At 41.2% G+C, this 24,759-nt stretch overlaps 2 protein-coding genes across 18 annotated transcripts in view; one reads left to right on the top strand and one right to left on the bottom strand.

The window, feature by feature from the left end:
- dclk1b (doublecortin-like kinase 1b) overlaps window positions 1–7,875 on the top strand; it is a 32,677-nt gene extending 24,802 nt beyond the window's left edge. For 4 of the 6 annotated variants that reach the window (XM_046073209.1, XM_046073213.1, XM_046073211.1 and 1 more), the window contains 6 exons: window positions 500–633; window positions 764–841; window positions 1,377–1,473; window positions 1,592–1,672; window positions 1,884–1,997; window positions 5,807–7,875. In XM_046073209.1, coding sequence (XP_045929165.1) covers window positions 500–633; window positions 764–841; window positions 1,377–1,473; window positions 1,592–1,672; window positions 1,884–1,997; window positions 5,807–6,013 — 711 coding nt within the window. In that variant the 3' untranslated portion in view covers window positions 6,014–7,875. Of the gene's footprint in view, window positions 1–499; window positions 634–763; window positions 842–1,376; window positions 1,474–1,591; window positions 1,673–1,883; window positions 1,998–2,862; window positions 2,937–5,806 lie in introns of all 6 variants that reach the window. The other 2 variants (XM_046073214.1, XM_046073212.1) reach the window with 2 other exon arrangements.
- Window positions 7,876–8,193: 318 nt separating this feature from the next.
- Window positions 8,194–24,759, bottom strand: part of nbeab (neurobeachin b) — a 272,282-nt gene continuing 255,716 nt past the window's right edge. For 5 of the 12 annotated variants that reach the window (XM_046073190.1, XM_046073197.1, XM_046073192.1 and 2 more), the window contains 10 exons: window positions 23,770–23,937; window positions 19,082–19,171; window positions 17,785–17,977; window positions 16,892–16,963; window positions 16,575–16,730; window positions 15,722–15,892; window positions 12,929–13,030; window positions 12,611–12,807; window positions 11,906–12,057; window positions 8,212–9,912 (listed from right to left, as the gene is read on the bottom strand). In XM_046073190.1, the coding sequence (XP_045929146.1) occupies window positions 9,822–9,912; window positions 11,906–12,057; window positions 12,611–12,807; window positions 12,929–13,030; window positions 15,722–15,892; window positions 16,575–16,730; window positions 16,892–16,963; window positions 17,785–17,977; window positions 19,082–19,171; window positions 23,770–23,937 (1,392 nt within the window). In that variant the 3' untranslated portion in view covers window positions 8,212–9,821. Of the gene's footprint in view, window positions 9,913–11,905; window positions 12,058–12,610; window positions 12,808–12,928; window positions 13,031–14,052; window positions 14,531–15,721; window positions 15,893–16,574; window positions 16,731–16,891; window positions 16,964–17,784; window positions 17,978–19,081; window positions 19,172–23,769; window positions 23,938–24,759 lie in introns of those variants that run through there. The other 7 variants (XM_046073199.1, XM_046073202.1, XM_046073201.1 and 4 more) reach the window with 6 other exon arrangements.

Below are 24,759 nucleotides of genomic sequence, written 5' to 3'. Positions count from 1 at the left end.
ATAATCAGATTTACAATCAGGGAAGGCAATCCACCTTTTTGAAGAGCATTTTGGAGGCTGTAATTGCTGATTCAGTGAAAGTTGATCGGATCAACAGATCAAGAAACTGACAGACTCCATGGATGGAAGGCTAATGGCAGTTATTAAAAAAGGACTAAATATTTTAGTCATTCTGTGTTACACTTTCTCTTAAAAAAAAATAAAATAAAATAAAAAGAATTTTGTAGTAATTTGATTTTTATGAAAATATTGTGGTTATTTAGTTGCCTAACAATTCTGCACACTTACACATATTCTCCTGAGCAAGACAAAACTCACATTTCCTTAATTAAACATTCAGGTTTGACATTCAATTATATTTTGGATTGACTGAGATCATTGTTTGTTCAACGATAAAATTAATCCTAAGGAATAAAATGTGCCTAATAATTGTGCATGTAGTGTAGTGACCTTGTTTGCTGGCAAGTTCTCACTGTCCCTTATTGTGTGTGTTACACAGGTGTATGAACACCACGATGGTAGTAAATCTCTAAAGCTAGGTGACTTTGGCTTGGCTACCATCGTCAATGGGCCACTCTATACTGTGTGTGGAACGCCCACCTATGTAGCACCAGAGATAGTCTCTGAGACGGGGTGAGTCAGGATTTACATTATCTGATTAAACATTAGTTATTCCAATCAAATTTGTTAATTTTGTGCACTATTATAGCAGATGTCTGAGCAGAGTCTCTCTGATGCCTGGTGTTTTCCTCTTCAATGACAGGTATGGCCTCAAAGTTGACATTTGGGCAGCGGGTGTCATCACATACATATTGCTGTGTGGATTTCCTCCTTTCCGTGGGTATGTGTACCTGTATCAGGAGGTACTCTTTAAGTATGATGCTTTAACCATGTCAGTCTGTTTAATTATTTAAATGACATCAATCAACATGTCTATGGTATGCAACAATTGGTCAACAAATCATTTGTCAATTATTAAATTAATTGATTATTTAAAAAGCTGGCGATTAATTTAATAATTGACAAATAAATGATTTGTTGACCAATTGTTGCATACCATAGACATGTTGATTGATGTCATTTAAATAAGAGTCCTTTTTTTGAAGTTCTCTGGTTCACCTTGTGAATATGTTCTGGTTTCTTTGCTCTTCTATGACAGTAAACTGAATATATTTGGGCTGTGGATAAAAGAAGACATTTGGGAAACACTTATCGACATCTTTCACAGTTTGGAGCTAACAACTAATCGAGAAAAAATCAACAGATTAATTGATAATGAAAATAATCATTAGTTGTAGCCCTAATGGTTTGCCATCACATTATATACTATGTGGAACTTCTTGAGCTTTGTAAAAAACCTGTTGTAATTTCTACAGCAGTGGTGATGACCAAGAGGCACTCTTGGAACAGATTTTGAGGGCCCCGCTTGATTTCCCCGCACCATACTGGGACAATGTATCTGACACTGCCAAGGTTTGTGTCTGGAAATACTGTCCTCATCTGCAATTATGCTCCATGTGAAACACTAGAATCTGTCAGTGATATGTTGCTGTGGTGTCTCATTACTATACTGGATACCCTCTTTCTTTAGGCTCTGATCACTGAGATGCTGCAGGTAGAGGCGGATCAGAGATACACAGCTGTGCAGGTGCTCGTTCACCCCTGGGTCAATGTAAGCTCAGCATTTTGAAGTCAGTCTTTTTTTCAGAATCACCTATTTACAGATGAGGAAAAATTAAAGGAAAAAAAACAACATGATGTGTCTTAGTATGGAGCTCCCCCATAGTCCCCCATCTATACATACTAGTACTGGTAAAAAATAATATGGAATGTGATACGGCAGCGGGGAGAGTTTCTGAAGCTTTGTTCTCTGTATTTTCCAGGATGATGGTGTGTCAGAGAAAGAGCACCAGCTGTCTGTGGCTGGGAAGATCAAGAAGCACTTCAACTGCGGGCCCAAGCTCAACAGTACCACAGCAGGAGTTTCAGTCATTACAGTAAGCACTGATCTCCACACACTGATACTGCATGCAACTCTGCATCAGTAGATAACTTTTTTTCTCTTCTTATGAATGTGCTTTAGCGATGATGCTTTTGAATAATATTCAAAATTGAAAACGCCTGCAGTTTTGATTTTTGAATGACAATGTTCCTCATATGCGTCCGCTGCTTGAGTTTGCAAGAGCTTTTTATCTTTATCCTTTGGATGTCATTAAAATGCATTTGTTTTAAGTTGAAGCTATCATTGTCTGCTATTGAAAAGCAGGCAATAAATCCATCATCCATGCTAATTTATAAATTAGTGGCTACTTTTCTATGTACAGCACACATCCGTTCATCCATCTGCTTCTTGCTACCAGGTCTTCCTGTGTGTGTGCTCTGGCCTCTCATCCTCTTTTTAGGTGGACTGTCAGCACTGTTAGGAGATATTATAAATAACATAGTTGGGTTATACTACAATGAGGTGATGATAGATATGTTTCTTGAATTGTTTCAAAGCTGAGCTGGATTTGTACATTTGGCAGAAAGATTAATAACATTGTAGAAGTCAAACTGCTTATCTCTTTCTACTTGCCATTGATGGGGTGAAGAATCTGTTGCATTCCTCGACATTTCTGGTATCTAGCCTTTTTATTTTCTTTGCAGGTAAGCCAAGCACTCAGATAAAAATTTCCATTTGGTAACTGACAGTTCACAGAATGTCAGTTGACAGTGACATGACATTTTTCTGCCAGTTTTTTTCCTTCTAATCACAGCAGTTACAACAGAAGTTTAGAGTTGTGCATCCTAATGCTGTTCAGGTCAGTGAAATCTATGAGTTTAAGGTGATCCTCTGAGTTGCGCTCATCTCTCTCTGCTCAGCTGGACCAGGACTTTACCATCCAGAGGTCAGGGTCTTTGGACCACTATCAGCATCCAGGATTGTACTGGATAAGGTATGACACAGCCATGGACTGTATAAAATAAGTGGACGTAGCCTCCAGGTCTGACAACTGAAGCCAATGCGGAAGTGCTTTAAACCTGCATTCTTTCTCATGGCCAGCAGGGGGCGACTCAGTGGTGGCAAAAAGAAGTCAAATTATACAGACGGGTTTCTGTGCAATGTCATCACAGATGTGCGCGCATCTCGCGGGCAGAAAGAAGCACTCTTGACTTCACAGCGTATCAGTTTAAGTGGCATATCTAGCAGCAGTGTTGGGCAAATTACTCAGAAATTGTAATAAGTTACTTTTTACTTATTACTCATTTTAAAAGTAATAATATTACTTATTACTGGGTATTAAAAGTAAATAGTCACATTACTTGTTACGTTACAATTGCTTTCAACCACCGCACCCCATCCTTAAAAGTGACGGGAAGCCTGTTCAGCAGCGCATTTTAGAAATGAATCTACTTTACTGGAACAATAATTAACCTGAGGAGTCAACAACCAGCTAAACTGAAAACACCGCAGCCTCTCAGAACTGCTGTCATATAGGGCTATGGATATAGGCTATTTAAAAATAATTAAAAGGTCCCTCCCGATATTTTAAATAATCGCGTATTCTTAACATCAGCAATGAGTATGACCTTTACGAAACATACAACGTTGGCAGTGGGCAGAATATTATGACACCACTTGTTTTGTATTCTTCCTGTGGGTCAGTCTTGACTATAATTTCATGTATGTTGACAGTATTGTCGGAGTTAGATTAGTTTTCCTGCGTTATAGTGTGTAAATGGCTGTAATGTAGTGGTCAATGTTGCTGTAGCCTTGAGGAAAAACCCCTTGATAAACACGTTCGGGTATTTAGTAAGATCGCTCAAGGTAACCAGTTGTTTTAGATCAGCCCCAAACAAATGTTACCTGGATGCTGACATACTTAATCAAAACGTGACTAGAAGTCATAGATTGGTGAATGTGTGGTTAGCTCATAGGTAAATGGCAGACCACTAACAGGTGTTATTTATTGCGCTGAGTGAGTGAGTTCGAATCCCGCTTGACGCGATCTCACGAATATTATCTTAAATTTTTTTGTATGTGGCCATAATGTAGTGCTCACTTATACAATCATGATGTAGATTAGAGATGAGACTTGAAACTAGCCAAGAATATGTTTGTAAATGTGTGACGAATCTGGGGACGGAGACTGTCCACAGCTGCTGCACACAAGCCGGAAGAATACAAAACAAGTGGTGTCATAATATTCTGCCCACTGCCAACGTTACAGGTTATGACGCTGGAGGAAAGGACGTCTCATGTCTCTAGAAACATATTTCCTTGTCCCTTCTCTCCTATCTTGGATTCCTTGCGTCTCTCCACGAATCCCTGGTGGGCGGGACTAAGACGCAAAGAGAAGATGCAAGTGAGGGAAATGTGGATGCAATTAAGAGACTTGAGAAGCACCCAGTGTTCTTTGCACCTCTGTGTGAGACACAGCTAGGCCAAATGGCAGTACTTACAGCTTTGGAAAAACGCCTCTCTCCATCGTTCCCCATTCTTCCTTTAGCTTTCTGGCTAGCAGCTGATTTCAACAACATTAGGTCCGGTGTTGCTGACATGCAGCGCAGTCACGCATGTTATATTAATATGCGAAATGAAACACAAACAGATCCAACTCTGAAATGGCAGTTTATTATTGAGTCAACAGGAATTTACAAATGATGAGTAATCTACATTGATTTGTGGTTGACTACAGTCTTCTGACAGACTACCAAAGCGATTTTGCCCCCCCTGGCTGCGCGCGCATCCAGTAGTGTTTGTATACAAGAAAGCCTATAGTCTAAGTCTATAGGAGTCTATGACAAAATGACCCAACTTCTCACTTGATTTACCTCAGTAAACACTTTCCTAATAACTTTATGGTCTCAATCACTTGTTTCAAGCCTTCTTTGATATAGCATGATGTTCATTTAGTAAATTATGTTCTCATTTAGAGTAAAATACATGATAAAGCGGGGTATGCTTTAGGGCGCGGCTACCTTGTTATTGACAAGTTGCTATCATGGCAACCTGTCAGGCCTAGCAATGCGTATCAATCCCCAGCTCTACCCTCTTGTCTAAATATGGTCACTTCTGGTTCCAAAAACCCAAGATGATGACAGTCAAAATGCCAACCTCAAGGCTTCAAAACAGTCCTCCATGAGTGATGTCATGGTGGCTACGTCCACTTATTTTATGCAGTCTGTTGACACAGAGCATAGTGCTAATATGCAGTGCTTCCATGGCAAAGTGCTGGCAGTCTCCATTTCCCATCCCCAAAAGGTTTGACCCATTGCTCCTCAACAGAGCCCTTTTCACACCTCACCCTTTACCTCACCAGATCCATCACTTTATCACGTTCTTCCATCTCACTAGTGCTGTGGCTGTCTCGCCTGGTCGTGCAGTTTTTCAATTTACCTATTCTGCCTAGAAAAGCTATGCATCTGTTGTAAAACTGCATTTTAGGGTTCATGTAATGTATTGAGCAACTAGATGTAGTTTCATGAGCTGAATGCATTTTTGATTCTTTGTCAGAAGTGCTGTTGCAGACAACGATGTCACACACGTCGTTGGCAGTTCTTATTGCCTGTTGTTGCTTTTTCTGGTTTTGTTGAGTGCTACAATAGTGTGTGTCACAAGATGAAGTTAAACTTTCTGTCCCAAGAAGTTATACTCTAAGGCAAACAGCAGTGAGGCAATTGCAGCTTTTCAAATACAACTGCATGCTTAAATTAGCGCATTAACATTTACAAAGTATGTCACTGGTGGTTGAGTGGATGCCACTTCTCATCTCTGTGATCTTGGGGAGAACCTAACGGTAGCTGCTATGTCACCCTCTCTCAGACCACGGCACTTGATAAGGAGAAGCAAGTTCTCCGACGAAGACGCCACCAGGATGTGAAGCTTGCTTCCCACCTCCCACACAGTATTGGTGCAGGCGCCTCCCACAGTGTCAACCCTGGCCTCTCCCCCGCTGGGTTCACCTCTGAGTCTGAGGCCTGTTCTCCAAGTTCGGCTGAAACTGTCCATTCACCCATCTCTCCCTTCTAACAGCCTTCCTGAGGCCATGGCACCGTCCACCTTCCATGGAAAAGTAGGAGAGTGTGGAGTGCAAAACGAAAAGACCCAGCTTTGGGTTCAGTCTGCTGACTTGGACATTCACAGACTGCATACTTAAATTTACACCTATTTTATTTTTTTTAACTACAAAATTAGTTGTAAGGGACACGTTAGTCTCTGTATTAAGGAATACACCTTAACAGCATGCAACAATTTTGAATATTTTACTTTTTTCTTTAATACAGCCACCAATCTGTTTAAGCAAGCACTGGTTCATTGCAGTATTCTAGAGCCCTCTTCTGGTTTATGTTGTTTTCTGCAGGAAAGACAACCTGCTTCATGAAGCACTTAGCTTTTTAATGGAAAGTGTAAATTCAAAACATTGAAACCTTAGCCTCTAAATATTAAATAACATGATTTTTGATCTAACATGTTCAGTACATCACTTATCATACTAATTTAAATACAAACACTTGTTAATAATGTAATACAACAGCAACAGTCACCTTTCTGCTGTACTGTATGACATGTAGATTACTCTGCTGTGGTACTTAAGGTTCTGGTGCATACACTTTTAAACTGTTTAAAAGGACTTAAGAAACTTAAAGCACATGCTGCTATATTGTACCATAAGAATTATCTGTACCGAACGGATTTTCTTTGCTCTGACACCCAGTAGCTGACTTCTTTAAGAGAATTGAGGGAGCTGACGTTTGACTGTAGATTGTCCAGCTAACCTGCGTGGCTGAGGATGATTTATTGAAACAGTAATTTTGTTACATGTCTGTGAGAGTGGTTGTAATTCAGTTGTGGTCCAGATGAATGTCAGTGCTATGTAGTTGGTAGTAAGTGCATGTTTAAAGCCTTGCCTTGGCATATGTGGATTTAAGTGCAATTAGGTGTACTGCCCAATGACCACAGTGGTTTTAAATGTGTCCTTTGAAATGCGGGAATGAGTGAAAATGTATCCGTTGCAGGTGTTATTGACATCAAGCTGACACACTTCTCTATCAGACGGGGGCAATTAGCTCCTTATCACATACTGAAATAAGGAACAAGTTGGTAAACACAACAGTGCTTCCAGTAAAATCCCATTATTATTTTCATATTTGTTCATTCAGTCAGTACTTTTGGACTTATTTTAATCAGATCAAACAACACGAATAAGAAGTCTGGCTCATTAGACTGTATGTACAGTATGTCCTCTGACCACTTCATACATTAGTTCACCATATACCAAATATTAATGAATGTGAATGTCCTCTTTCCTTCATTAGAGACTGTAACCTGCATGTGTGCTAATATGCATCCTAAATCAGTTGTTCTGGTCTTCTCCTGTTATGTCACTGTACATGCTGTCTTGGTGTATGCAGATCACTTGCAGACTATACTCATACCACAGCTTAGTTAAGACTTGTGTATATACGTATTGTAACTGAAATGTAACATTACACCACTGACTTTGTTGTAAAAGGGCTTTTACGTTTTTGACTAGAAGGGAGTGGACCAAAAAGCACAAGGAAAGCAAGTTGTGATGGTGACTTTTTGGGAATGTATTCGCTTTCAAGACTGTTTTTCATCATCTGAAAAATATGTAATGTTTATAGTTTGACAAGATAGTACGCAAAGACAACTGGGAATGTCAGTGTTATATGGAAACAGAATGAGAATGTGAATCCTGTATTATATTCATCCATATTCCATTCATGTAAGGACGTTATAAAACAATCTAAATGAGAACAAAAAACAGTAATACACTTCATAAGAAAAAAAATCTGTTATGGTTAAAAAGTAGACTTCCAACAATGTACTCTTCAAAGAAACCAAACATGGGAATAAAATGATTTAATTAATTTGTGAGTCCACAACTTCTCTCCATAAGTCAGTTGGTTTTTGCAAGACAACTTGCAGTGGACCCACTAACTCTGCAGCAAAAAATTCAGACAGCAGGTGGCAGTAGAAGCAAACACAAGCTTATATGTTCCATAAAACTCCACCTTTATTCATTACATCCAGCATGCCTTTACTGAGCTAGTTTTAAATACTTTATTTTTGATTGCATTAATACATGCATGAATTTTTTTGGAAACTGTCTACACACGAGTAAATTATCAACAAGAAATACTCCTGACACTGGTATATTTATGCAATTTTATTAAAAACAAAAATAATGAAAGCAGCTGAATTTAGTAATTTTAATATAATCACAAACTTCAAACATATCTTAACGCTTCCCAAGTGTATGCAAAAACAATTGGCAAGATAACTGAAATATATAAATCATAACATCCTTAAAATATATTACATGAAATAAAATTCACTGCTTAATTCCAACATATCAACAAATTTATTTTTGTCAAACTAATTCTAAAGTCACAATAATGAAAATGATTTCACAGCAAAGTAAACCCAATGCCTTCAGTAGCTCTTAGCATGCAAAACCTACGCTTTGGGTAGGGTGGTGTCTTGTAGCACCACTCAAAAAATCAGAATGCAAACTTAAAATCTATTTGCATATTTTTTAAATTGTCAACTCACAGCAACAGACTTTTTCACAAAGCAAACCTTTGAAAACCTTCCTCAGATCTTTTCAGCAACCAAGTCATAATATTGCTTACCAATGCATGGTGTTTGTGAATTCAGATTTGAAAATGGACGAGCAAACATTTTGTGCAAAACTAAAAAACACTGAGACAAAACATTGTTTGCAGTGCCAACAATTGTACAATGTCTTTAAAATGACACTACCTTTTTACAAAAAAAGTGTCTTACAGCTTTACCACACACACTTTAACAGTCATAAGATACTATCCAACAAATCTGGTATTTAATCATCTGGATATGTTTTTGTAAGAAACTGAAATGACCAAAAAAAAAAAAAAAAAAAAACTACTGTTCCAAATGTCTCACTTGAATCATTTAAGTGAGTAATTTTAATTATTTGCAATCAAACAAGTGTCCTCAATGTATTATTCTCTTTTTGTTGTCATGATCAAAAACAAATATTTCACAAAGGACTAAGATCACACTGAATTTGACTTTTCTTCCATATAGACAGTCAAACACAACAAAGTAACAATGAACATTGTCTTTTCACCTACACAAACATTTGACCACTGTTTAATAACAATGAGCAAACAATGGTCATATACATGTATTGCTAACCAACTAATATCTGAAGTGCTGTGAAGACATTTTGAACATTTATATATGGGCTCGCATGATGGAAATGTTGGTAATATGGTGGCTAGTCTAACAGCATTTAGATCTTTATCTCAGCCTTTACAACAGAGAAACACTTTACACAGTCCATATTTACAGGTTAACTTTTTAAACCTAGAAAAGTGTTCCAAGTGAGATATGTATCTGCCATACAAATGTTGTATAAATGTTCCTAACAAAGGATTCATTTTGTTTTGCATTTTCACAGATTGAAACAAGAACTTAAAAGCTTACATTAAGTGTGTTTTATTAACTTAAGTCGATCTCAGTCTCTCCTTGCCCATAACAGACCTGCCTGACTCAGTTGGGGAAATGCATCAGCTGGTGCTCAGGTAAGACATGAAAACCAACAGAAAATGTGTCCAGATTGTTCAGTGACCGACGAATAGCAACAAGGTCACCTTAGAGGCCGATAAACACCTGTAAGCACAACGTGTTCTTTGTTAGCGTCACCATGATGATGATCTCCTGCCCACTAGATCTCCTCCATGCTCTGTGGCTCTGCAGCAAAGCTCGGTCACTGATTAGTAGGTGTTTCTCTTAACCTTCCACTTGTCTCCTGCTGCATGGTCTCTCCTCAGTACCTGTTTTGATGCTCGTAGTGCCATCGGTTGAAATCGATGTTAAATGCCACGATACTGCCAGAAACCATGCCTGTGATCAATGTCCTATAGAGCATCAAAACCATGAAAAAGTAAAATACAGATTATAGACAGACAGATTATACATTTTAGTATAATGTAAACTACAATTAAACTAAACCCACATTTAATCGCAACATTGGTTGTTTTATGCTCTTATGTATAATGTAATGTTCATTGTTGAAGATTTCTATGCATAACAGTTTGTTAAAATGGCTGTAGTGGTGAATGAAAGGAGCACAAGAGGGGCTGTGACAGTAAATTGTGGGATTCCACCGACAACTCAAGTAGATCGAGTCCAAGTTTCTTTTGCAACCCCTTTGCTCTTGTGTCCATGGCTGGTTGGTATGTAAGAGAAGCAGCGGATTTCATAGGTTCGTCTTATACTGCTACACCCTAAGGGCTTAAATGCTCAAGCACAATGAACAGAGCTGCAGCAGAATTCCCCTCTGCTAATGGAGTTGCGGAGCAGGGCTCACTTGTTACCTAATGTGTCTGTGCCTAATTGGGACAACATTTTTTGAACTTGGTCTAGTATTGAGCGAACTGCTGCAGTCAGCAACAAATGCAGCCTAATTCAATGTAAACCAGTCTCCACTGATAAAAACAGTAATTTTACCTTGCAGAACACGTTGTTGGTCTACCGCTGACTTGGTCGGTTGTGTTATTGTGTGACTTTGGTGTTTTAAAAGGTTAAAAACACTGAAGAGGTAAAATTACTATTTTTGTCAAGGAAGTGGTGGCTTTGACCAAAAGGATCTTACTCTTTTATAAAAAAGGTCTATCTCTGTAGGGATCCTTTCCATAACATTGTCAGACATAATAACAATCTGAGCCTGTCAGTGGCAAAAGTGGACATACTTTGATGGGCCATAATTGCCCGGCAAGGATTGTTATTACCCTGTTCTGCTGCTGCCAACTGCAGCACGCTTGCTCAAAACTGCCACAATTAGACACAGAAAACATGGGAAAATAGGGGCCAGGTTAAAAAATGCGAAAAATAGCATGCAGTCCTTAATTTCAGTATTTTTAGTTCCAGATGATGTGACTGCTACTTTATAGTTGTGTTTACACTAAAACTAAATGAAAAAATGTTTATGTTCTTTATCTAACCCTCCTATGCTTACATTAACAGGTTGTGCAGTTGGTCAGGTTGGTGCAGAGTTTATTTAAGAACCAGGCCTCTGTTTTGGGCTGGAGTGCTGAGGGGGATTTGCCTGTGGCTGTAAAATGCTACTTGAATGTTCAGATTCTCTAACTTCTCTTGTCATCATGTGACCCTGGCAGTCATCAGGCGTATAGCCCCAGAGTGAATACTGTCACCTCTGCGCCGCCATCCAGGCCCCCATTATGACTCCTGACGAATCTTGCAGAATGTAAAATTTGGATAGCTCAACGTTGTCAACCGCATGTTTTTATATGCGGCTGACCTGCCAATAGATTTGTGCAGTATGCGTGTGCTCGCTGTTGTCTATTTATTCAAAATAAGTGCATTCACAGAAGATACCTCGGTAATTTTCTCTATGGCAACTGCAGGTTCTATTCGAAGGTAACGCACAACTAAAATGCACAGTGACAACCGTGAAACACAGGCAACACAAGGCTATTTACTTAAGCCTCCATACATAGTGCAGTACTGAAGATGTGGGAACATCACATGTGCACACAAACATGGATTCACTGAACAAGCCCACGCAGACAACACAAGCACATAAACACACCATGATTCTGTAAAGCCAAGCAGAGCCAACATCATGGACTGTCTCCTAATCATACGTGAAAATTAGTACTCTTATTATTATTACTTCTCTTTATCACCATCTCCTTTGTGACTGGTATCATTGTTGGAAATCAATAAGGGTTGATGCACATTTCCTGGATTCACCTCATCAGATGATATTATTAAAACAGTAAATGTTTATAATGAGTGGGAGACAGTTCATTAAGATGACTTTCTGTTTACATTGTCTCTTCTATCTGTGGCCTCCAACATTGCTACCAAACAGCTGCCTGCTCTGACCTTTGATCGTGTGATAGGTCCATGGCTCGGATGCCAGCATCACAGCCAGGGTAGATGTAGAGCTGTTTGAAGTCACAGGCCTGCCACACCTCCACCACACCGTTGTCCCCACCTGTTACCAGGTTGTGGCCATCACTGCTTAGGAGAATAGCCTACAGTAGGGAGAGAGAGAGGGGGGTTCAATCGGTCACTTGTAACTTGACGGTTATTGTCTCCTTCTGGGGATAGCCTTCTTGCTGTAGCATGTAAAAGTATTATATAGTATTACTGCTTTCACATTTAAGACTATTCATACAATTATATGACATTTATATCTCAAGCTGAGAGAGACAACTTAAACTTCTCCTGTTACGGATTGTATACTATGATCCGGGCCATGTAGAGTACTTAATACACAAATATACTGTCAGTCAGATCTCTTTGTTTACTGAATCCCTTGATGGCCTTTTTGACAACACTGACAACCCTTTTTTGTTTGTTTTTTTTTACTTGCGTTACCTTTTTAGGCAACCATCAGTTAACATCCTGTAGCACATCACCATCTTATCCAAATAGAAAACACAAGCAATCACTGGATATGCAATACTTAAGCAAAATGACCCAGTATTGGAAGATTTCAATCTTTTAAGTAGGTCAGACTGCAGATGAACAAGGATACATCCACATCTCTTGTATATGTATATTGGTTACCAAAATTCAGCTTACCCTGGTGGAATCATTGACTTCCATCTGTGCCAGCAGTTTTCCATTAATGCTGAAGTTGCAGAACCTGCCCCGCTCGTAGTAGATGATGCAGTGGCCCTCGCTGGACACTGAGATGACCCGTGGGCACTTATAATGGTCTGGCCCCTCCAGAGCCCGTAGCAGGTCTCCTGTGATGGTGTGAACTAGACATGGACCCTCTGCCGAACCATGCACAGACAAAAATACAAATTTATAAATTGAGGCAATGTGATTTCTACAGTAGTACAGAGCATTCTCAGAGATAGATTCCTGACATGGAAGAGAGAAAAGTCCACTGACCTTTGGCCCCGCTGATGACCAGGCCCAGCTCTGCGCATACTGACACACACACAACTTCCTGGTCATGACCCGTCAGAACTGCACGTGGTGCTGGGTAGTCACCTAAAAGATGACACATTATCATAAACAAATTACTTGGTTTCATTGATTAAATCCTGTCTAAACAATCTGAATACCTGAATAGTAGATTGGCCAGTAATCTAAATCTAATGGTCAAAAGGCTGCACTATTGAATTGGGGTTTCTGGGCTATATAACCACCACTCCTTCATCAGGCAATAAAATCATATAAACACAAGCATAGTGATTGTGACATACATCTGCTAGCAGGGAGGTCCCTTTGAATTGTCATGTAAATGCAGGGATGCCCACTGATGGCAACCGAGCCACTTGATTTCATTGCTTGTGTCACATGATTGATGATGGCCAGGGGAGAGGTTAGCGAGGGGAGTCTCACGGCAACTGGCGCCAACCTCGCGTACTGCAAGCATGGTGTCTGAAGAGAAGTATGAAAGCAGCACACCTTCTGAAATGTACTGATCACCAATACTGAATAAACCCTCATGTCCCTCTATACTGCTTTGTCTTACAGAGAGTTGAATCCTTCACAAAATTAATGTAATTAGTGGAAATGATCTATATTTGACAACAAACAAGGAAATGCAGAACAAATGCAGCCAAAGAAAAGCAGAGAAATGGTCCAAACATTATTTACATGAAGTATTAAACCATTAAGGAAGGGAAAGGACAGAGTTGATAGGAATTCTGGGTCAATTGAAAAACAAAATGCTTTAGGCACCCACATTTTTTATTTATTTTAACATTAATTTTATTTTAATTCAAAGTTATTTTTATAAAATAATTGTACTGCAATTTTGAGGGGTATTCACCAGCTTTAAGACCACTAGTGATGGAAAACTCATATCAAACTAATACTGTTGAATATACAGTACATTATGTGGCTGTTGGTGTCCACACATGATTCAAAGTTCAGCCAATTCAGTAAAAGTTTCTCCATCCACCTAGATGACAGAAAAGTCCTGATAGATGATGTGGACATGTGTCAGACCTTTCTCCTTCTCTCATATCCCCTCCTCCCCCATCATCTCCTCCTCCAGCTCGGTACATCGCCTCTGCAGCTGTAGTGGTCCAGTCAGTGAGCTGGACTGTGATCGATGCAGCACAGTCCCTTGGAGACCAGGACCTGAGCGGCGCTGTCAGTCCCAGCACCCACTGTTGAGTAGGGCTGAATAGGACAAGTGTCAGAAAAAGCCTCAAGGGGGAAAAAGGGACCTTGTGCAGCTCACCTACCCGACAAAAGATTAAATCAGCTCACACTGCACACCCCCCACCCTCTCCTAGCCCTTGGGAAGAGCCAGAGTCAGCCACCACAATTATCCGGTGCAAATATCCCTTTGCACCAGTGTGATGGGCCAAGTCTGAGAGGCAGGGCCGTGATTGAGCTGGACGTTATTTTAATTATTATACATTTAAGACACAAGCAGCCTTTTGGGGCATGGATGAAATCAGTTTCTTGGGCACGTCACATCTGCAGGATGACGGAGCAGTGATCCAGAGGGCTGCTGCTGCATATTCACACACCCTTCAACCAACAGTGTAGAAAATAATAGGCATGAAAACCCCAGAATGAGACTCATGGAAAAGACAGTTCAATGAATAAGCCAGTAAGTAAGAGAATAAAGAGGTCCTTGTCAATACACGCCCTCTATGTTTGAACAGAGATTTGTACAGTGCTGTGTCAAATATTCATTATGTCATTTTCCATGCCCCCATCACTGTTTCTTCACAAACATTCTTCAGGTTCCCACACCTCTAGTGCTCTGCATTCTTGAACCAAGCTAGATTATTAATTGCTGCCTCCACATTGTTTCTCACATCCTATGTATTGATAAGAGAATGGGAATTATTTGATTGAGTGAAAACACACCCTGTCTTTTGTTTCTTGAGATGAGCTCTGTAGCCTCCTTCACTTTTGTCCATTGAAGATGCATTGTAAGCACTAGTACTGTGAATATCAGGGGAATACTGTTTTCCTGCTGCAGTAACGCAAGTGCTATTGCCCCTTGCTAATTGGAGGCAACCAAGCTGAAATTCTTAATTAACTGTCAGAGCTTCAGTGAAGTTAATTAGAGAACACTCGCAAACTAATCTGCAGCTCCTAGAATCTGTGACAATTAAAAACACAAGATCTTATAGCGCACCCACAAACACACACATTGCATTGTCATCCAGAAATGAAATAAAAACCCACTCTTTTCCTGAGTTTCAGTTTTTCAATTCCACACCATATATGGCGTTCCTTGCTTATACAGTACTGCAAGTCTCCTTACCCTGATGGATTGTTTTGAAAACAGGTAATCAGTGAGAATGAGCAACTAAATGAACTGAGCAGCAGAAATGACACACTGGGGTCTTCCATTTTGAAAGCCAAGACATCTGGAGTCCTCTTCTTGAAAGCAGCACAGCTCAATGCAATGTATCACACAATATATCAGTTACAGTGCACATAAATGATCTTCTCCCTGTCTCTACACATTTGATTTCTAGGGAAGAATGCCTTTTTTCCGGTGTTGATCAAAGACTCTTGCTTCTTATATAACGTCTTTAAATGACTATCACTAAACTCATGCACCTTTGTTGGCTTTTACTTCACAAAGGAGTATATTGCATAGGTGAAAAACTAAACTAAAAAGCATCCTGTAACTTTGTTTAGAAGGTGATGCTACTGTATGGCCTCTGTGTGTGTGAGTGCATGGCACATGCATACTCTTACTGTTATTGGGGTTGTCGCCGATAATATGATGCCGTCCACTCCAATACCACAGCAGAAGTGTAGCATCCCTGGACCCAGAGACAATGTAGCAGTCTCCTCCAATGTAAGACTCTGATCTGGCCAGACATGTCACCACGTCCCAGTGGCCAAAAACTATCTGGGTCAGCTTGCCTAAAGAAAATATGAACAAATGTGTTTTTGGTGTTGGCAAAAGTTGCTAATCAGAAGTTCCTGAAATGCAACATGGTGAAACTACTGCGGGCTGTGTTTTCAAAGCCTGACTGTAGTCAAGGGAGTATTGAATGAAACAGTGGAAAAATATTTCCAATACAGTTTAATCAGTGGTTCCCAGCCCTTTTGGCTAGTGACCTTTAAAAATGAAACAGTGTCTGCGTGTGAGCCAAATCAAAGATCATGGCCTTAGTGTGGACAAGACTGAGGAGTTCACACTGGAGTGACTTTTTCTCTCTTGATGAGTTATATTAAGTACCCAGTTTATACGAAAAACACCCCTCAGATTAATTTTGGAACCTCATGGGGCAGTTCTGACCACCACGTTTAGAACCAATGAGTTTAATGGTACTTGTCAAGCTGCAGTGATAATCATCTATATAATTAAACAGGTATGTTGCCAACATGATCATCCCACCGAATCAATATCACAAGGGAAATTAGCAAAAAAATGTTTTTTACTTTATCAGTGAGTGAGTGTATTACAGTATAGTCATCCACTTTTCTACAAGGCTTGTCAGGAGAGAGCAGCGACAATACTGTATTATTCCCATCATAGCGCTCAGTCCTCCACACATCAGTGCACACCTCTATAGGAAATAGAGTTTACACTGCAACCTACCTGTCTCGGAGGAGTACACACGAAAGCTCTTGTCCCAGAAGCCACACACCAGTATGTAGCGGTTGTCAGCTGTCACCACGAAACAGTGTGTGGTGATTTGGATGCTCTGGTCCACTAGGTCTGTGATCTGACGCTTGTTGCTTCCAGTATTGTTGGCTGTGGAGAAAAAAAAAGAGAAACAGAACGAGTGTCAATACCTGAGGTGTTACAAGCAATTTTGAAGTTATTAAGACCCTTACAGCTAAAACAGAGATAAAAGTCAATGATCTTTTTTTTTTGTTGCTGTATTTTCCATTCAAACAAAGAAGCTTACTCACCGACCAGAGAATCCATCTCAATAGGCAGGTGATGGGCCTGCTCGAGAGAGTAGCCTGGTGCTCCTCTGAGACCTGGAATCAGGCAGGGATACATAAGGAAATTAATCATTGAGACTATTTATAACGTCTGCACATGTGCATTCTTACTCTCTCTCATACACACACACACCTGTTCCCTTTTCAGAGCCAAAGTTAATTCATAGTCTTTTCCAGGAGATGGAAGTATTGGAGGTCCATCAGAAAGATTTCCATCTGTCTTACTTGTTGTTTTTTTTTCGGACTGTCAAACTGAATGGAGACATTTTATCCATGCAATCTGTATCTGGAGTCAGTTTTGAAACAGCAACATGCCTGAAAATATGGAGCCCTTATTATGATCATTATTTTGAAAAACCACATTTCCCTCCTCTCTGACAGGATGGCAAGGGTGCTGCAGCTGTGTTCATTAGTGTGGGAGCAGCCAGAGCAGCCACACAGTGCGGACTCTTTGGTCCTGAACTCAGTGTGTTTCTACAGTGACAGATGGGGGATGTGTGAGGAGAATGTGGTGCAGTTGCGGCCTAATTTCCTAGTAACCATTGCTTTGGCCCTCTGACCCTGAGGTGAGACTGATTCTCAGGGAGGGGCTCTGTGGGTAATGTTGTTCACACATGTCTGAAAAGGAACATGTGGAAACACTCATGGTCAGCTTACCTAGGAGGTGCTAGTCTCTCACATAGCCAGCTGGCTATAGCTCTGTTACGAGCGGTGGGCAGGTTTGTGTGTGATGGTGATGGAGTGATTTTACAGGGCCTCTGCTGTGGTAGGTATCGCATGTGGCACGGCATTATTTTTCGAGGGCATATGTGTATGTTTGAAAATATCACCTGACATGTGCATTGAGCTCCACTCACCAACGGTGTTGTGCCATCGGTTGACGGCAAATAGGCGGCTGCAGGTGACAGTGACCACAGCTGGTACAGTAAGATGGGGCAGGGTGTTGGCAGCCACATGCGTTACGGGCGAATTGGATGGAAACTTCAACACCATGATGACATCCTGCTGCATCTGATCCTTGAACATGAGAGGACTCTGTGGAAGGAAACACTATTGAGTAGAAGAGAGAATAGACAAATAGAGTGTGGGGAAGGATGGACGGATGTGATGGTGGGAGAGGAGGAAAAGTACAAGGAAAGAGGGAAAGGAGCAGGAAGACACAAGATGCAGACGATGAAAAGAAGAGTTGGAGAGAAAGATGGGAGAAAAAGAATGGAAAGAGCAATTAGTGTGGAGGTTGAAGGAAAAACAAGGTTCAGACACACAGGAGCGCTTCATGCACTGCCCCCTCTGGACAGTGCAGTCAGACGAGGGACTGGTCAGACAAGGGTAAGACATGGAAAACTGAGATGAAGTAGGCTGTACACATGAGATGGTGTATACATGATACACATTTATCAGAAAGTTTGGTCCACAAAGAAGAAGCATTAAAATAGATTGCATGAGTTTTTTTGAAGATGTGCATATTTTACCACTGTAAAATTCAGCTCAACCTTTAAAACCCTGTGTTAAACTACATCCAAGCACAAGTAAATGCAATGTAAGAGATAGTGATCCTGATCCTTTGTGAGTTTTGAACCAGTTTCAGCTCTCATCCTATGCCTATTTTTAGAAGCTTATGACAGAAGTGGATGAAAACAATCACATCTGTTGAAAAAGTAGAAAATTGAACTAAAAGGTCTCAAAAGGATCTGCCTTACAAAGTTTCTTGTCAGGAGAGAGAAACAGAGAGAGCCATGTGGGGATAATGAGGACTAGTCTGGCTATTACATGGATTAGACAGGGAAGAGCAGCTTACAGCAGAAAGAGGTGAGCTACTAGGCCAGTAGGGAGCACTCTTCCCTTTACACCACACTGCTGGTAGGCAGTAACAGCTATAAAACAATGCAGACAACTGGTACTGAAAATGTGTTGTTATATTGCGGGTCTATGACCTACATGAGGTAAGCCTTCTGAAATATTTATCTTTTGTAATAAAAGAGTGGATTGAAGGAAATATATAGACATGAGAAATCAGGAGTATCCATCTCAATCTTGTGTCCAACTACAGACACAGGCACGCAAACACACGCCATAGGTCCACATATCCTCTCTCACCCACACCACCAACACCAGAGATGCAGGGAATTTTCCCAGCATGCTTGCTGCTCTCACCAGGTGCATGGCGGAACTGCGTGGAGGATGTGGCTCAATAAGCAACTGAGATGGCGTCTGTCCAAAGCTCTGGATCTGTGCCTCTGTGGCCTGCGGGAGAGAGAGAGGGGAGAAGGAGAGAGAGAGAGCGGCTGTCACAATCAATATGCATCAAAGTGATGGGTCAATGCGTTACTTGACAATGCAAGCAAATCCTAACTCAGCCGTGCCTCTGAGGAAGGGGGGAGGTAAAGGGAAAGGGGAGCACTCCCAATCCGCTTGGGTGCTCCCCCTTCCCCCCTCAGCCTGCAGAGTCATCCAAGTGTTAGTATGGAAGAGACAAGCCTTTTCCTATTAACATGCTTCAGTTAACCATTCCCATTTCCAGGCATAGGGGCCCCCACTGCATAAACGTTAACCTGGAGTGACATCCAGCTAGGACTGCAGCAGGCCGGCCTGCTTTCAGATGTTATTGTGCTTGAAACAAAGGGGAAAAGCATGTCCATGCGCACACATATGTATGAAACAGAGGCACAAAATCACACAAGCAGACTAGGGCGATTTGGCAGAGGGTACCATAATGAAGCAGGATTTATGGGGTATAAACTGCCTGGATGCTTGTGACTAAAGGTCACAACTTAAAATGGCAGAAGTCGCATCCAGAGTAGAGGAAAAAAACCCCAACAATACACCAGAGAAATCAAGCTTTAGCATTATTAGAAAATAACTTCCAGCTTAATAGATCTCCTTTGCCTCCAGTGAGTAAGGGGAAAAAAACAAGCAGTAGGAGCTGCTGAGCTTGACTGAAAGTGGGGCACTCCATGGTGGGAGTGATTGATGTGACTGGAGCCACTTCCACCATCAGAGGGGAGCTTGTAGACGTCCGTCAATGCCACTGTGCACAATGGAACATACATCGCTCAGCCTTTCGCCCGCCCTTCTGACTGCCTGGGTGACTAGCCCTCATTTTCCTCCGCCTGTACACACCACTCACTATCAAAAGGACCTATTGGGTGGCACATGCCACAGAGGGAGATGTGGCATGGGAAGTTTGGAGGTGATACTGAATTAGGACAGGCCACATGCAAGCCAAACAGTCGCCCCAAACACCCCCTGGTCACTTCCTATCTTCCACAGCACCAAAAAAGGCGCTGTCGACACTGTTGAGCGCTGTCGCACAGCAGTGAAAGTCTCATGTGAATTGGTGAGCACATTTGGCAACGTTTAAGTGTTAGTCAGTGTTTCTTTACAATGCAGTCCATCAAGTAATAAGCAAATGACATTTTGGCCATTTAAGGTTAGGTTTGGGTGAGGGTCACAATAAAGAAATTTGATACAAAGATCAGAAAGGCTGAGAGGGCCATGTGGAAAACATCATCCATATTTTTTGTGATGATTCTATTACCAGGGAAACTGGGCTGCTGCATGTCCCGTTTTGGTAGTCTTAGACAACCTTGACACCCAACAATTATTGCCAGAGTGCAAGGGGAAGGATTTTTCTGTATGTGTTTGTGTGTGTGTGTGTGTGTCAGAGGAAGGGGGGTCTGACTTGTTGAAGGTTAACTCAAGAACATGTTCCTCCACTAGATGATCAAAACATGTCAATATCTCGCAGGTGCTTCAACACTAATCCTCTCCGAGGTATGTCAGAAATGTATCTCTATCTCAGTCTGAGATGGAGAGTACTTAACAGGCAGTTCATTAGTTTAAGTCACTTCAGGCTCTGCTTTTTGGCTGATAAGTGACACATATTGCCAAAGCCATCTGGATGATCTTCCCTCCCAGCAAACTGCCTTGCTTGGGTGAGCACCAAACATCCATCATAACACACTGTGTCTGCATTTCTGTCTGTCTGACTTTCTTCGCATCTGATTTCGGCGTGAGCAAAAGGCTTCAGAGGTGAGCAGCTGCAGCTCTCTCTCTATCTGCTGCCTGGTTCTGAAAATGGGTGACAGAAAGACTCCGTGGTTGAGGATGATCCCCCATCAGCATCCTCCAGTGCACTCATGCAATACAGCAACACAACAGCTCTGGCAGACAGAATGCAAACACGCCCTTGCAGTGACCTGCTAAGCAGCGTGGGATCATGCTGAGTCACGACACCTGAGATCAGTGGTGGCAACTACAAATACGGAGCAGCTACACCTTTCACCTTTTGACAAATTTAGTAGCTAGATTACAGACGTAAAATTGCTTTCATTTCATTACTTTCATTTCAGTACTTATGGCTTTTCAGTGATATAAACAGATTATAAAAACAGATCAAAATAGCACAGAAACCATACAGGTGCATGCAAATACACATAAACTATTAATGTAATTGCTGTGTAATTGTGTTACTTTCTCATGTGAAGACAGTGCTTCCCATTCTTTTCATTCCAAAGGAAATTTGTTTAAGATAAGCTTATCTGGATTTATTTTAAGTACTAACAAAGAATTAACCTGAGGGTGTTTTTGAGTGACAGCTTAGGAGTTGACATGTGCACTACTGTATGTGGGATCAGAAATGTCTCAAACAATGTGTCCACCAGTAGGTGATGTCTCTAATGCAGCTATCATCAATGACAATGCACACCGAATCCTATGTGCTATGTGATATATATGAAGGGAGTTTCTCATCATTAAGCTTAAGCATTTAAACATTTTTGTCCCATCACTGTGAGCATATCAAGGTGAAATCAATTTAAAGTATGTCAGCTACTTCAAAGCCCTTCATTGGCTAGCCGCAGTACACTTTGTAGTCTTTCTCGATTCAGAGGGGGCGGGAGGGGCAGTGGCAGCTGAGGAGGAATAGAGTCCCACTGATGAATAATTTGTCTGTTTACTTCTGAGTGACGCGGCGGGGTTTGAATCAAGGGGTTGCTGTCATGTTTTTCCATAAGAGAAGGCTGTCAGGAGGAGCATCACGGAGAAGGACTGCTGTTCCGGCAATGTGCCCAGTAGAGCTGTCACTGTGCCCTCAACCAGAGGCCCGGTGGCATGTCAGAGGGTGTCATCATTTCCATCTGACACACGGGAGGAAATTATCTCTCATGACCTCTAAGTTCTTGACATTTCAAATGCCTTAATTGTTGTGACTAATGCCAGATCTGCAGTTTCACCTGTCAGGCCCAGAATGAATCAATACCCCGGAGTCGATCGTCACATTTCAGCAGGTCTTAGCGAGACATTCATTGGGCACTTTTCCATGCTCCACCTCACTGACTCAGCCAGGCAGCTCACAGACTGGCCTGTGTGTGATATGAGTAGTAGTAAACAATAACGGGGAAAATGGTGCGATAAATCCTGCAGGAAATCACCTACAAAATGATCATGTTACCATAGACTGTGCAGGAAGTTGTTCAATTTAAATGAAAACACTTCATAGCAGAGCATCAAAGTACAGTCATCAGATCAACCTGGTATAATAGCGCACATATTAATTTATTATTTCCACACTGTTTTCTACACGCATATCTGTTTTGGAATTGCTAGTAAATCTTCTTCGTAACTTGTAAATGCAAGGAAATTCAATTATTACATTTTAGCGTCCCTATTCAATAAACTCCTTCATAATGCATTTTCAGCATACTGCTAGGTTCTAGTATATGGGGTTGAGATACAAGGTTATACTTTATGTTACAGGAACAGGAAGAGAGGAAGAATCCATCTGGAATGAGAAAGATGAATGAAGGTATGAAGGCTTGTCTTAATTAGTGCTCATCATATCAGCATTACATCAGTTGCAATTAGCTGAGCCAATTTCTCTCTCCAGCACAAATACATTCACATGTCACAGTAGCAACTACATCAACTGGCCACAATTAGGGAGTCTGAAGAGCAGGCTTCCTAATGTGCAACTAACTAACAGTACTGTCATATCTCACGGTAACAGTAGGCAGGGCGAAAGACAGCTAAAAAACCCTCAGCCTGATGAAAAGCAAAAATGCACGACCTAAACCTTTCTCAAAATAATGAAAACCAAACCTTTCACAATATGGTTTGGTAATCAGATCAGCCAAATCTTCTGCAGGTGATTTGCATAGTGGTCACTTGATAAATAAAGGCGCCCCTGGAAGTGACAGTATATAAATGACTTGTTTTGCAGACAGCAGATGGTGGATATCACAGGGAGAGACAAGCTCACACTGGAAAGTACCACAATGCATGCCAGCTGCTGCAGTCTCTGGTCTCCTTTCCCCTATATGCAATTAAGCTATTCACGAGAAGTACAGTCGAGCTAATAGATATTCAATTAATTAGTTAAGAACAAGAAGATTCACTCCCTCATCTATTGTCTGAGTGACCTCTGTAGATTGATCAAAGAGCTCAGTCAGATTTATTGATCTAAGTAAGGTGTAGGAACATCCGGAAGAAAAACAGCACAGAAGATGATATTAAGATGGATTTATGATGATAATGTGGACAGATATTAAAATATTGCTGTTTATCTGAGAGAGAGGAAATTAATAACTTGGGTCATCACAAAATGGTGCTGATCTCAAAGCAAACTGATGAGTCAGCTGCTCTGCCCGATTCTCTCACGGGTTACATTTGCATGACACAATAACTGATTGACAGATGCATGATATGAATGCTCCCAGAGCTCCAGCACATGCCAGGACAAATAGAGACAGGAAGTTGGGCTTACGGTGAATAAGAGAGTGGGGAGGGGCTTTGTCTCCATGGTAATGTGTGTGTGTGTGTGTGTGTGTGTGTGTGCACCTTACCTCTCTGAGCAAAGGGTCAGTGATACTGTCCAGCTTTGCGGAGCCCTCGTAAGTCAGGTAGTGAAAGACGTTGAGGGCACGCACCGCCTCTGGGCCTCGCTGCTTGTAGCCGAAAATAAGGTCAATCCACTGATGCAGCTGACATGACACAAACTCGCTTTCCAGGGCCTGTCAAAGGAGTACAGGGCAAGTAGAGGTGAGAGGCATACCAGCAGCACAAAACACATGGGCCAAAACACAAATTGTAATTCCACACAAAACTGAACACAACAAAACACAGCCTACTGTACTGTACACAGATGACCTACCAGGGCATTACATCATATGAAACATCACAAAACTAATTAAGAACTTGCATTCAGATAAGAAAGTATTCAACCTATTGTACTGCATATAAAGATTACAAAAGAAAAACAAGAGAGAAGCATTGTAATCAGCTAACTCAAGACAGGCCTCCCATATCACGTTTCTCTGTCCACTGAAAATACTGACGACTATCTCTGCACGGAGACAAAGAAATTGATTCAATACTAACAGGGATCCAATTTACTGTAAAACATCTGCAGGAGCAACATTAATAAATCACTTGTGAGAGTGAAAAAGGATCCTTGATTTCTTGTGGGAGTGTTAGTGAGAGATTTGGGATAAGATTTAAGGCTAATAATTATCATAAATATACCTATGGAAGCCATGCAGTGGGGGTGTAATATATTGTTCCACAATACAGTACAATATAATTCCCATGGATGCTGGTGCAAGGCTTTGCTGGAGGAATTTACACTCCTCCCCTTGCGTCAGGAATAACAGCCATTACCAACAAAGCCTGCTCGAGCACACAGAGGCAGAGTTTGCCACAGGGCATATCACTACAATTGAAAGTGGCACATGCAAAGATGGGAAGTGGGAGGAAGAGGGAGGGGAGGAGTGAAGGAGGCAAGAAAAAAAAGAGGAAGAGTGAGACAGAGGGGGAGGCAGGGACAGAGATTCACT

This window comes from Micropterus dolomieu, linkage group LG17, assembly GCF_021292245.1.
Source record: "Micropterus dolomieu isolate WLL.071019.BEF.003 ecotype Adirondacks linkage group LG17, ASM2129224v1, whole genome shotgun sequence".
Lineage (NCBI taxonomy): Eukaryota > Metazoa > Chordata > Actinopteri > Centrarchiformes > Centrarchidae > Micropterus > Micropterus dolomieu.
This window is presented reverse-complemented; position numbering and strand designations above follow the sequence as displayed.